Source organism: Falco cherrug, chromosome Z, assembly GCF_023634085.1.
Source record: "Falco cherrug isolate bFalChe1 chromosome Z, bFalChe1.pri, whole genome shotgun sequence".
NCBI lineage: Eukaryota > Metazoa > Chordata > Aves > Falconiformes > Falconidae > Falco > Falco cherrug.
The window spans coordinates 28,101,672-28,113,834 of NC_073720.1; the positions used below are offsets into that span (position 1 = coordinate 28,101,672).

Below are 12,163 nucleotides of genomic sequence, written 5' to 3' on the forward strand. Positions count from 1 at the left end.
GCCGGACGGCTCCTGGGAAGACGATCCAGCACTTTGGGACAGACTTGCACTTTTTTTTTTTTTTTTTGTTACCCGGGGAGGGTGTTTTTTTTTTTATTTCGCCTCTTTTCAACTAAAGACGGCCCCACTCGCCCCACGGCCCCTCAGAGCCCTCCTGGCGGGTTGCGGGTGGGGGGCCGGGGAGGGCGGCGAGGCGCCCCGCGGAGGCGGGGGGGGGGGGGGGCACGGCGCCGCCCGGGGCCGCCGCTCGCCCCTCTGCGCTCTGACGCTGGGAGCCATGTGATGGCCCCCCTCGCTATAAGGAGGGAGGAAGGCCGCCCTCTCTGGGACTCGGCCCCAGCCATTCTGCCGTCTTTCCTAAGGCCCGGCAAGCCGCCCCCTCAGCCCTCCCTCCTCGCCAGCCTCCTCCCCTCTCCTCCTCCCAGGACTAGGCGCACTCCCTCCTGCCCCGCATCCATTAATGTCTGGGGGCTGAGGTGAGGAGAAAGAAGGGGGAACCGACTTCCAGGAGCGGCGGCACAGGCCCCCCCGCCCCCCAAACCCCGACCCCAACCCCTTCCAAAAACAAAGACCCCCAAAAGAGGGGAGGAGGAAAAAGAAAGAGAAAGAAATCCTAAAAGCAGCAAAAAATACCCCGAAACAAAACCCGAAACAGCCGCCGCCTCCGAGCGGGCAGCGGGAGCGCTCCCGCAGCTCGGCGGCGGCGCTGGGGGCCGGCGCGGCTCGGAGCGGCCCGCCTGCCCGCGGCGGCGGCGGCGGCGGCGGGGCGGCTCTCCGCGGAGCGGCGCGGGGGCCTGGCGGCGGCGGGGAGGGCGCTCGCCCGCCCGCCGCACCGCGCCGTCCGCCACCGATGCGCTGCCCCGCCGCCGCGCCATGACCCTGAGCTCGGAGATGTCCGAGGCGTCGGCGCTGGCTGAGGAGACCGACATCGATGTGGTGGGCGAGGAGGACGACGAGGAGGACGACGAGGAGCCGCAGCCCCGCCGCCGCCGCCGCTCCTACAACGAGGAGGAAGAGGAGGAGGAGGAGGAGGAGGAAGAGGACGAGGAGGATGTGGGCGACCTCCACGACGACGCCCTGCTGCCGCGGTCGCCCGTGCGCGGCGGAGGCGGCGGCGGCGGCGCTGGGGCGGCCGGCGGGGACGGTGCCGGCGGCTCTCGGCCCCCCTCGCGGGGTGGCCCGCAGAAGGCGGCGGCGGCGGGCGGCGGCGGGGCAGGCGGCAGCGGCGGCGGCAGCGGCGGCGGCGCGGCGGGCGGCGGCGGCGGCAAGAACAGCCTGGTGAAGCCGCCCTACTCCTACATCGCCCTTATCACCATGGCCATCCTGCAGAGCCCCAAGAAGCGGCTGACGCTGAGCGAGATCTGCGAGTTCATCAGCGGGCGCTTCCCCTACTACCGGGAGAAGTTCCCCGCCTGGCAGAACAGCATCCGCCACAACCTCTCCCTCAACGACTGCTTCGTCAAGATCCCCCGGGAGCCCGGCAACCCGGGCAAGGGCAACTACTGGACGCTGGACCCCGAGTCCGCCGACATGTTCGACAACGGGAGCTTCCTGCGCCGCCGAAAGCGCTTCAAGCGGCAGCAGCTCCCGGGGCCCGAGCTGCTGCTGCGCGCCGTGGACCCCGCCGCCTTCCTCCCGCAGCCCCCGCCCCAGCCGCCGCAGCAGCCGCCCTGCGCCTACGGACCCTACGGCTGCGGCTACGGCCTCCAGCTCCAGCCCTACCACCCCCACTCCGCCCTTTTCGCCTTCCACCACCCCTCCCCGCCGCCCCGCCAGCCCCCCGCCGCCCCCGGCGCGGCGCTGCCCCCCGCCGCCGCCGCCGCGCCGCCGGGCCCCTTGCTGCCGGCGGCGGAGCTGGCACGGACGCCCTTCGGCTACCCGCACCCGCTGGGCCCGGCGCTGGCGGCCTCGCTGCACGCCGCCAAGCCGGGCAGCGGCGCGGCGCTGGCCCGCTCGCCCTTCTCCATCGAGAGCATCATCGGGGGGGGGGCCGGCCCCGGCGCGGGGAGCAGCTGCGCCTCGCAGTCGGCCGCAGCGCCGGGGCTAGCCCGCTCGCTGGGGAGCGCCGGGGGCGGCCTGCCCCCCGCCGCCGCCCTGCCAGCCGCCCCCGGCTTCGCGGCCCGGATCTCTAACTGTTAAGGGTTTGGGAGTCTTTCCGAAGGTAGGACCGGGGGTATCCCTTTCGGCGCCGCTCGCATGCCCGGCGGACGGCGCCCAGGAACTGCGGGCTTTGCATGGGGATTTCGTGGTGGGGCTCGGGGAGCATCCGCCGCGGTGGCGGGCCGCCCGGACCTGTGCTGGTGCAGACCCAGGTCTCGGTGCTGCATGGACAGGCGGTCACGCTGTTGGAAAGTTACTCGTTATCCTTAAAAAGAGAAAAATGGTGATAAATAACGTCTCTAAACAGTTAAAGTTTAGAGATTCTCAGGTCTAGGAGCTTGAAAACGGTAATGTACAGGAAAAAAAAAAGGCTTGAGGGAGGACAGCAAAGCAATACTTTTTCATTTTAGTACACTTGTCTCATGTACTTTTATAAAAGAAAAGATTAACATGTTTACACAGAAGAAAGTCAAGATTATCATTTCTTATTTTAACCTGTGTTTTGTATTATAATAGACTTACGGAGTTTTTTATTTTGTACTTTATGCTTATTCTTTACAAGGAATATTGTTAAAAATTACTGGCAAGTATTATTGTACCGTTTTAATGTAAAATTTTTACACGTTTTCAAAAATAAAATTTTTAATTTAAAAAAAAAAAGAAAAAGAAAAACCCAAAGACCAAAGGAGCCCAGCCAAACAATTGGCTTTGGATCTTTCCCTCCCTGATACTTCTCCCTTCTTTGGGACATTGATAGTTTTTTCTTCGGGATTAATAGCACAATAGCCAAGGAATTTTATAGTTTCAAATGTTTATGTCTGGATTTGATCGCAAAGAAGATCAGGATATGATCTTTGCAGTCAAACCATTGTTAACCCTAGCAGAGAAAGAAAGAGGGGGTGGGGGTGGGGTTGAAAAGAGTGTGGACAAAATAGGGAATAAATAGAAATAGGTCTGTCTCGTGGGAATAAAGCCCAGTTCTGTAAGGCTCTGTCAGGGGACTGATTAAAAAAAACGGTTTAAAACTATTTTTATACTTTTGGTTATGTTCTAAATCACAACTGCATCACAGTTTGGTTTGCAAGAGGCCCAAAGGAAAATACTATTAACAAGGGGCACGTACAGAACTTCAGAGAGATTTGTCCTAGAAACTTATGTTTCTGTGACGATAACAGAGACATATGTTTCTACTTTTCAATACATATAATATAAAATTAGCATTGGAATATCCTCGTGTGATGAGCTGATTGAGTGCAGGAGCTACTGAAGTAAGGATATGTGGAAGTGTACGGAACAAACCGTGGCAGCAACTTTTCTGGTTCTGAACTCTCGTCTTAACCCGCGTAAGGTCGATGGATATGTATTCCTTAAACTAAAATTATTTTTTAACCAAAAAGCCCTCCTCAAATACTCGGAGCTTAGGCATGAAAAGAAAATCGCAGGTTTTAAGAGTAGGCGTGTGGCTGCTTGTAGTGGACTAGGAACACGCGTTTTTCAAAACAGGGAGGCGCTTTTCGAGTACGACTGTACTTAGAACAATTTAGTAGATTCAGGGATAAATTATGTGAATTTTAGTCAAAAAGAAAAAAAAGGAGGTATGCCTTTTATTGCTCTTTGGAGTGAGGAAGGGAAGTTTGTGTGGTTACATGCTTTTACGTATCGAAGTACTTCGTTGCTTTGGTTTTAAGTATTCTCGTGGGTAGAAAAGTGGCGCTTTTCTGTTTTGTCTGTAGCAATACAGGGTTAAATTAATGGTTTTCAATAAGCGGAAAGGCTAGACGTAAAACCTCTGCTGGGCTTCATTTACAGTCTGCCAGCTGGAGGGCCAATTTGGGTGCCCGGGGTCCCTTACAGGACCAGGAAGCAGAGTCCCGTTTAATTTCTAAAACCAAAGGGAAAAGATCCCACAGGCATCGTGTACGTACCCCTTGGGGAGAGCGCGTCCCTGTTCACGAGGGACCGGTTAACTCGCTTTCCCCGGGTGAGGCGACCCGCCGGGCCACCGCGCCGGTCCAGCGCCGGGTACCGGGCTCGGCTGTGGCGCCCCTCGGAGACGCAGCTGAAATCACGCAGGGAAAGGCTTTGCGAGGAAGAAGGCGGCTGCAGCCGTGAGCGCGGCGGTGCCGGGCTCCCCGAGGAGGGATGCTGCTTGCGGTCTGTCTGGCGTCTGGCTGCTCGAGCAGCGGCCTGGGCCGAGGGGCCATGTGTCTCCTTGCGCTGCCCCGGTGCAGTTAGATGGGAAGAGCAGTCCCGGTGACCCGGTATTTGTTTCTCCTGGCTTCCCCGCAGCAGACCCTGGGGAGTACGGCGACCCGCCCTGCGTGGAGGCCGGCCGGCCCGGCGGGCGGTGGGGTCCGAACGCGCCCGCCGCCCTCCCCTCGGCTCCCTTCCGAGGAGAACCGTGCTCAAGGGTGTATGGCAAGGAAACTGCTCGGCCGCTTGTTTCTTCCATGCTTTATCCCAGTCGTCCGCATCTTGTGCGGACACCTTCACTTGGGAGTTCGCAGGGAGGCCAGCAGGAGCAAACTGCAATACGTGGGGTAGCTTTATTTTATTTATTTTTTTTTTAAGCGCTGAGGAAAGGGGTCGGAGAAGGGGCCGGTGGTGCCGGGGGGAGGACCCCTTCGCTTGCTTTCCCCGCGTGTGCGGGAGGCCTCTCGGCCTGGGCGGCGGGGCCCGCTGCCCCGCTCCCCGCGCGGCTCCGCCGGAGCAGGTGCCGCCAGAACGGGCGCCGTCCCCGCAGCCCGCCGAGGGGCTCGCCGCACCGCACCGCTCGCACGCAAACGGCCCGCCGCTCCCCCGCGACCTGCACGGCGAGCAGAGGGGACGCGCAGCCCTCTCAGGGACGGAGCCCAGACGAACAATTCCTCCAGAATAGGGTGGGCCCTGAAAACAAGCTGGTGGGACAAACGGGGATGGTGTCGCCTCCTTCTCCTCCTCCCAGCTACAAAGTGTGGATTCATTAACCCGTCTCCTTTTCTCATCATATCCCCGTAGGGCTGAGAGGCGAATTACTGGAGCTGAATTGGGAGGGGATTGCTCTATGAGGGGGCTAATGTTTCAATCAGTTCCTCCAGAAGGACCACACAAAAAGAAACTTTTTAGTTTATGGTGCTATTATGTAGAGTTTTAATCTAGGGATAGATTTAGCCAAATGTTATCTATTGGGAATTTAATGAAGCCCTTATGTATTCAATCGCTTTTTATGCCACACACAGTGTCTCTATCCAGAAACGTTTCCTTCCATATATTTCTTTGGTTCTGTTGGGTGATTTATATATTTGTAATTAGTTTTTTTTTTAATTATTTCTTTTCAAGCATCTTGTATAACGTTTCGCTCAAGCGGGACTGTGTTAGGTCCCTTCCCACATCCTCTATAAAAGAAGTTTCCCCTTCCCTCTCCCTTTGGAAGCTGATTAGTTTGCAAGTCCGCACACCGCGCCCTTCCCGCCGGAGCGCTCCCCCCGCCTGGTGCAGAGGGGCCCGACATCGCGCCGGCTCTGCCGGCACCGGTGAGGGCTGCGGCGGGCAGCGCAGCCCGGGGGTCTGGCCGAGCCTTGGGGCCCCCGTGCGCGGCTCCCCGGCCCTGAAGATGGTCTCCTCCCGAACCTTCCCCGTCCGCAGCTTCTTCGAACTGTACATTTTCTCCTGGTTATTTTTCTGGGGGCAGCGCGGTGTCGGCTGGTACCCGCCGTCGTCCCTTGCAGGCTGGTCTCAAAGTACCCAGGGCCAGGCCCGTCCCCGAGTCTGGAGGGTAAAAGTGGGGTCGAGGGCGTCACCTGCTCCCAGCTGTTCCCTTCCTTGCAGCGCTGGTGGCGAGGACAGGGCGCACGGTCGCCCCTGCCGAGGCTGAGGCCTGTGCGGGGGATCCGTTGGAAAGTGGATCTGGTTTAATAGCCCCTTGGCACGGCCCGGAGGCTACGCGCCGTATGTAATACTTTCCCTCATTACTTACAGCACGTACTTCAGTAGTCTCTGATAATGCTGTATTTGACAGAAATCATGGAAATTATGACCGCGGCCAAACGCTCCCCGCTCTGCGACTTGCTAACCAAAGCAGATCCGTTTTTCAGCTCGCTGCCAGCGGCTCCCCCATCCGCAGCGAAGTTTCTCCCACTCCCCTTTCGGCGCGGCGCTGGGCCGCAGGCACCGGCGGGACCCGGGGACCGGCGGGGACCGGCGCTGCATGCCCGCAGCCGGGCTGCTCCTGAGCCGGTAGGTGCCCTCTCGCCCTCCGCCTCCGCCGCCCGTCATCCGCACGCCCCGGTGACCTGCCGCAGGTGACTGCTGGGCTTCCCCGCCCTTCGCCGCAAATCCTTTCCCCTCCTCAGCCCCCACCGTGGGACCCACCTCGAGCAGCCGCCGTGGGCTTTCCACTCGCTGCCCCTTCCCACGCTAGGAAGCACGGCTGGGGTTCGGAGGGAAGATTCGGGCATAAATGTGCGTGTGTACGTGCGTGCGGGAGAATGACACTCCCGACGGTAACGAGATGCTTTCGGATCCGTGCTGCGGCAGCAAATGTGCTCGTTGCCTCTCGGCGCAGATGGGTGCACATCGATTTTCGTGGAGGGGGAGACCTGCAGGCGAGCCCCAGATCGATAAATGTACTTATTCCTGTTTTTCTCTTGCAGAAGAGCGCCGTGCCCCGCCGCCTGTCCCCTCCCGGAGGGGTGCTGAGGACTGCCGGCCCCGTAGCCTCGCCAGCCCGCACCCCGCCGCCCAGCCCGGCTCTCCGCCCAGCTCCCGGCGCGACCCAAGAGAGGAGAGACAACAGCTGAGGGGCTGGGGGGGTTGCAGGGCGCCCCGCCGCAACCCCTCGGCCCGCCCGGCTGCAGCAGCGCTGGTCGCACCGCGGGCCGTGCGCGGCTGCGCAACGGGGCGAAGGCTCCGCGGTCGCGGCGGTGCTCCGCGCCCAGCCCGCCCGTAGGAGCGGGGACGCACCCGGCGGCTGCTCGGCGGGAATCACCGCGGGAATCCCGCGTAAGATGCGCCTCGAACGAAGATGTGCCTTCAGGGCAGGGCTTGGGCTCCGCGGCGAGAGGCGGTGGGGGGTCCTGCTGTGGTCTGCACCTCGGAGGAGAGGAGAGACCTACTGGCTAGGCCCCGGAGTGCCCGCGAAGTCGCAAAAAACATGGACTGAACTGTACGGAAGGCATTTAAAAATTTTATTTTTCTTTAAATGTAGCGTCCAGCCGATTTCAGAAATTATATCCTTGAGATGGATTAAGAGGGAAAGTTGTGTTGTTTTTTTATTCAAAATAATTAAATTTGCCCTTTCTCCAAGGCACAGGAGACTTGTTGAATTGATCCTAAGTTTCCCTTTCGTTGATGGAGCAAAACGGCCCGCAGAAGTCTGCGGGGCCCCATATTTAGATGATAAATTATACAATTTATGTTGGAAGCAAAAGGATAAATAGAGATTTCAGTTGTTGCCTTAATTCGTTGTCTGAGACTGGGAAAGCGTTATCCACGGTTAATCCGAAGGTGTTTCTCTCCCCTCCTCGCAACAGAAAGCCATCTGTGTGCATCGAAGGGCGTGTGTGCCTGGGACCCGGTGGCTGCCACCGACCGGCACCCACGCAACCGTAGCTCTGCGGTGGCCGCTCCGGCAAACGCCGACGCTTTGGAAAGTCCTTGTAAAACCCAGGAATATGGCTTTTCCTCCCGCGGCGGACGTAGGTCTGTTTCTCGACTTTCATTACAGGAGGGCACATATACACCTGTATACACGGAATACATTAAATACACACAATCAAGATAAATGAGGTGTCTTCCTCGGGTTTTCTTTTCGTAAAACAAACACTGTCATGTCTGCTTATTCAGCAGCCGCTAGACGAAACCGATAGCTTTCTGATATACGCGTATACAGTGAAAATCCACCTGTCGGCTGCACGAAGGGAGAGGTAAAGGAAGGCAGTCTTTTAGGATCAGTAGTTCACGGTTAAAGGAACCATTGGTGGGGGAAAAAAATTGCTCAGCGTAGAGCGAGGAGAGGCGGTATGTCAGGTGATTGGTTTGCCCGAAAAGTGAATGGGGTCGGAAATTATGGGCCGTGGAAAATAATTTATGCTGTTGATTCCAACCTGCCCCTGACTGCACAAAATCCCGCCTGAGGCAGCTCGGTGGGCTCTGTCAAACATCCTCCCCGCTTTCCTGGAAGTCCTTGTCTTTCCCCGGGCGTACGGTGCTGCGTGTGGGGCAGTGCACACGAGTGTGTGTCCTCGTACTGTCCCGCAAGCGCTCGGCAGCCGGCGGCCCCGCTCACACCAAACTGCAGACCTCCTCCCCTCTGCCTCCCGCTTCTGTACGGGAAGCCAAAGGGCGGCCCTTCTCTGGAAATTAACCTCTTTAGATCGCTTTCAGCACGGCTCCCCGCGCCATGGCTCTTCTCCGGGTGTTCAGACATCTGCCCAGCGGGACACATTTTTCGGGGGAGACCCCGGCCCCACTCTCCCGCACACGAGGCAGAACCCCGTCCCGCGCACCGGAGCGGAGCTATCGACAAGCCATGTGGCTGTCTCTGCTTTCAAACCGACTCCCCTTCCCCTCCAGCCTCCTCCCCATCCAGAAGAATCCCTCAACAACTTGCTAACACACGGGCAAGACAAACCCAGCGCTCCCACAAGAGTTTTTGGACCCAGCCCCGGAGCTGCTGCTGCGCCTGCGGCTGCGAGACGGCGCGGTTCGCCCGTGTGAGCGGCGCGAACCTCCGCGGCCGCGGCGGGGCAGAGCCGGGGCGCTGCGGGTCGCCCGGCCGGAGGGACCGGCTGCTCCGTGCCTTCTCCCGCCCCAGGTACGCTGCCGCCCCGCCTCGGCGGCGCTGGGCACCCGGCCGCTCGCCGGCAGGGCAGCCCACGGCTGCAGCAGAAGGCGCGCCCCGGGCTGACAGCGCGCCCCGGCGGGGACAATCCGCCGCCCGGCCCGGTGCTGCTTTCGGCACCCACGCGGGGCGTTTGGAGACACCGTGGGGCTCGGGATGGGGGGGGGGCGGGCCGGGATGAGGGGTTGGGGGGGCGGGGAGCCCGGTGCCGGCGCTATAAATCCCTCGGCAATTGAGTTCTGCACCTTTGATTTGAAAAATCGGATTCCTTGAGTGGAAACAGTTGACAGGAACCTAAAAGGATTAGCTGCATTCCACACAGGATCATTTTTACTGGTAACATTTTGAAACGATTGATCCCTTCTAGACCATAAACAATGTCCAGAAAAATGATCTAACGAGACTTCCATTGTTTCCTTTTGTCTACGAATCCCCTTTCGCCAGCAGTTTGATTAAGGACTTTGACAGGCTGGGTCTTAATTCCACCACCCACCCGTCCTTTTCGCGAGCGAAATATTGAATTTGAGATCTCTCATAGTTCGGTCCGCAATCGCAATCTGCCAGAGAGCAAACAAGTGCGGGGAAATGAGGGTGTGCGTGTGTGTGTGGGGTGCGTGGTGGTGGGGGAAGCAAGGGGAGCGGGCGGGAGCGGAGCTCGGTAGGGTGCCGAGGTGAGAGCCTTTCCCTCCGCCACGCTTCTCCTGCGGGCTCTTGTGCCGGCCTGGCGGAAGGAAGAGAAGGGGAAAGCCCACCGGGTGGACGCGCTCGCCCGGGCGGTGGCCAGCAGAGGATCCCACCAGTGGCCCGCTTCCCCCTGCGGCCCGGAGGGACTCGCCATCCGCCGGGCCTGCCTCGTCCCCCATCGTCGCTCCCCGTCCCGTCTGCGGGCAGGGGACTTATCAGGATGACAGCAGGGGAGCGGGTCCAGAAGGCCCTGCCCTGCCGTGCTGGCCGACCGACTTTCCTTCTGTTTTGACACCTGCGCGCACTGCGCCATGCTCCTCTCCCTGATTTATCGCCCAGTTAAAGGTTCAGCCTTCCACGAGCCCCTGCGCTGCTTCCCTGCGCGCCTTCCTCCCTGCGAGGAGGAGGTGGTGAACTGGAATGTGGGGCGGAGACCCTCCCCAGCCCCCCGCCTGTCCCTGCACGCCCATCAGACCCTTATCACGTATCCCTGCGCAAACGCAGCCGCGATGAGGTCTCCGCGGATTTCGGCTCCCCGCTTCCCGGCGACAGCCTGGGAGGTGCTGGACCGAGGCGGGGACCCATTAAGCAAGCCGCTTCTGGGCGCCTTCCCCTTCCCATGCCTTCTCCGCCACGCGTGTGTGACCGCCGGGCTGCGCGACCCAGGGGCGAGCCGGCAGGGGCCAGAGCGGTGTCCCGACGGCGCGGCCCGGCCGGGGCTGTGCCGTGCAGCAGGGAGCGCTTTCAGCCCGGGACGGCAAACAGCCGAACCTACTGAGGGAAAACCCAGCCAGGAAAGGCACCTCAGTTAGGTGTCTCCCTCAATTAAGAGACAGCAGCTCCTGCCCCTCGGATTCCTCGGGACTTGTCATTGGTGTCAGGCTCCGGGATTCTCCTTCTTTCTCTCTTTCTTCCCCCCGCCACCCCCCCCCCTTTTTTTTTTTTTTCTTTTCCTTTATTTCTTTTTCCTCCCACAGAGAATAAGCCGCTCCACGGCGCAGATTGGCAGCATTGAGCATCTTCCTAACTTAACTCTGTCTTCCTTGCATCTATCAATCCACCTTTCTAATTAGACTAATTAGAAGATATGTGGAGTGTTGCTGGGTCCATAGACTAAACTGCTTAGAGCTTGTGAAAGGAAGGCTGAATGCCCGCCATGGGAGGTGGCCATTCAAGGGGACAGTAACTGTTGCTACATTTATCTCCTCCCATTGAAAAGAGCTCTGCTTAAAGCTCGATTAGAATGTTTGGAAACTAATGCCACCCTGGATCCCTCTCTAATTAGAGGGCCTGGATAGATCACCCTGAGCAGTCAAAAGAAACTCCTTCCCGGGCCTGGCTTTTCAGTTCACCAGAATTACTTCTCTCCACCACCACCCCGCCCCCACCTCGAAAAAGAAAGAGAAAATGAAAAAAGGGGGGAGACAGAGATAACGCGGCTATAAAAACGGAGGGCAGAAAAGCAGCGCTAGACCGAAGTCTTCCTCCCCAAGCCCTAAGTTATGCTCGGCCCCAGCTGTCCTTCTCGCAGGCCCCGGCTCTCCGTTTCCGGGATTTCTCGGCGGTCGGGATGCTCCCGACCTCGGTGGGGCGACAGGGGAGGGGGGCTGCCCTGGGCTCCACAGTTCGGGCTGTGCTGCCAGCGAGGAGGGAGCTCGGTGAAGGGAAGAGGCCGCTGCCCGGTCCCCCTCGCCCGGGGCTCCCGCGGGCGCGGTGCGGGCGCAGGTGCGGAGCCCGGCGCCCGGCTCTCCGCAGCGCCTGCCTGCCCCCTCCGCTGTGCCCGGCCCGGGAGCACCGGCGGGGTGAAAAAGGGGCGGATGCCGGGTGGGGAAAGGTCGCCCGCCGGGGGCTGCTCCTGCCTGCAGAACGCTGCCCGCGGGAAGCCCAGGAAGAGCAGCAGGTTCCAGCGGGCCGCCGGGCGGGGTGGGGGAAGGCGGCCTGGAGCCCGTCCCCGGGGTGTCCCGTGCCCCCAGACCGGAGCTGGGAGCACCCCCGCGCACCCAAGCAGCGCACACGCACTTGCCCCCCCAGAGCGGCGCAGGCCCGGGTTCCCCGCCGCGCGCCTCCGGGATGTGCGCGAGCAGCCCTCGGGACGCCCCGCTCCCGGGGGCCAGGCCCGGCGGAGCACTGCCGTGCCTTAGCACCTCGCAAATCTGCGGCGCCGCTTCTTCCCCCTACGATACAGGGATTTTTGTCCTCGTAAACGCGAATAAAAGATTGGTGCTGACGGGGGAAGGGAGGAGGAAAATATTATTTTCATTAACACCAGCTTGCTACACCCAGATGCTTTGATTTAAGGGATAGATACGAGCAAAAGCGCCTGAAAAAGAGCTCGCCCTCATGACCTGGCAGCCGAGGAGCCCCCGGCAGCCGGTGCCAAGGACGGCGCCCACCCGGGGGGCCGCACCCCCATTGTGCCGGCAAACCAGGCCGCGGGGGTGCCTGCGGCCCCGCCGGTGCCGTCGGGGGGGGGGGGGGGCGCGGTGCGGTGCGGATTTCACCCCGGGGCCTTTGGTGATTGCAGCGCAGCACGTGACAGCAGAGTGGGGTAAAGTTGGG

At 60.4% G+C, this 12,163-nt stretch overlaps 1 protein-coding gene across 1 annotated transcript; it reads left to right on the forward strand.

Moving 5' to 3' along the window:
* The first annotated feature begins 389 nt into the window (after positions 1-389).
* On the forward strand, positions 390-2,664 carry FOXD1 (forkhead box D1). The gene has a single exon (XM_055699441.1). The coding sequence runs from the start codon at positions 874-876 to the stop codon at positions 2,137-2,139; it is 1,266 nt and encodes a 421-aa protein (XP_055555416.1). The 5' UTR covers positions 390-873; the 3' UTR covers positions 2,140-2,664.
* Positions 2,665-12,163: the final 9,499 nt, after the last annotated feature.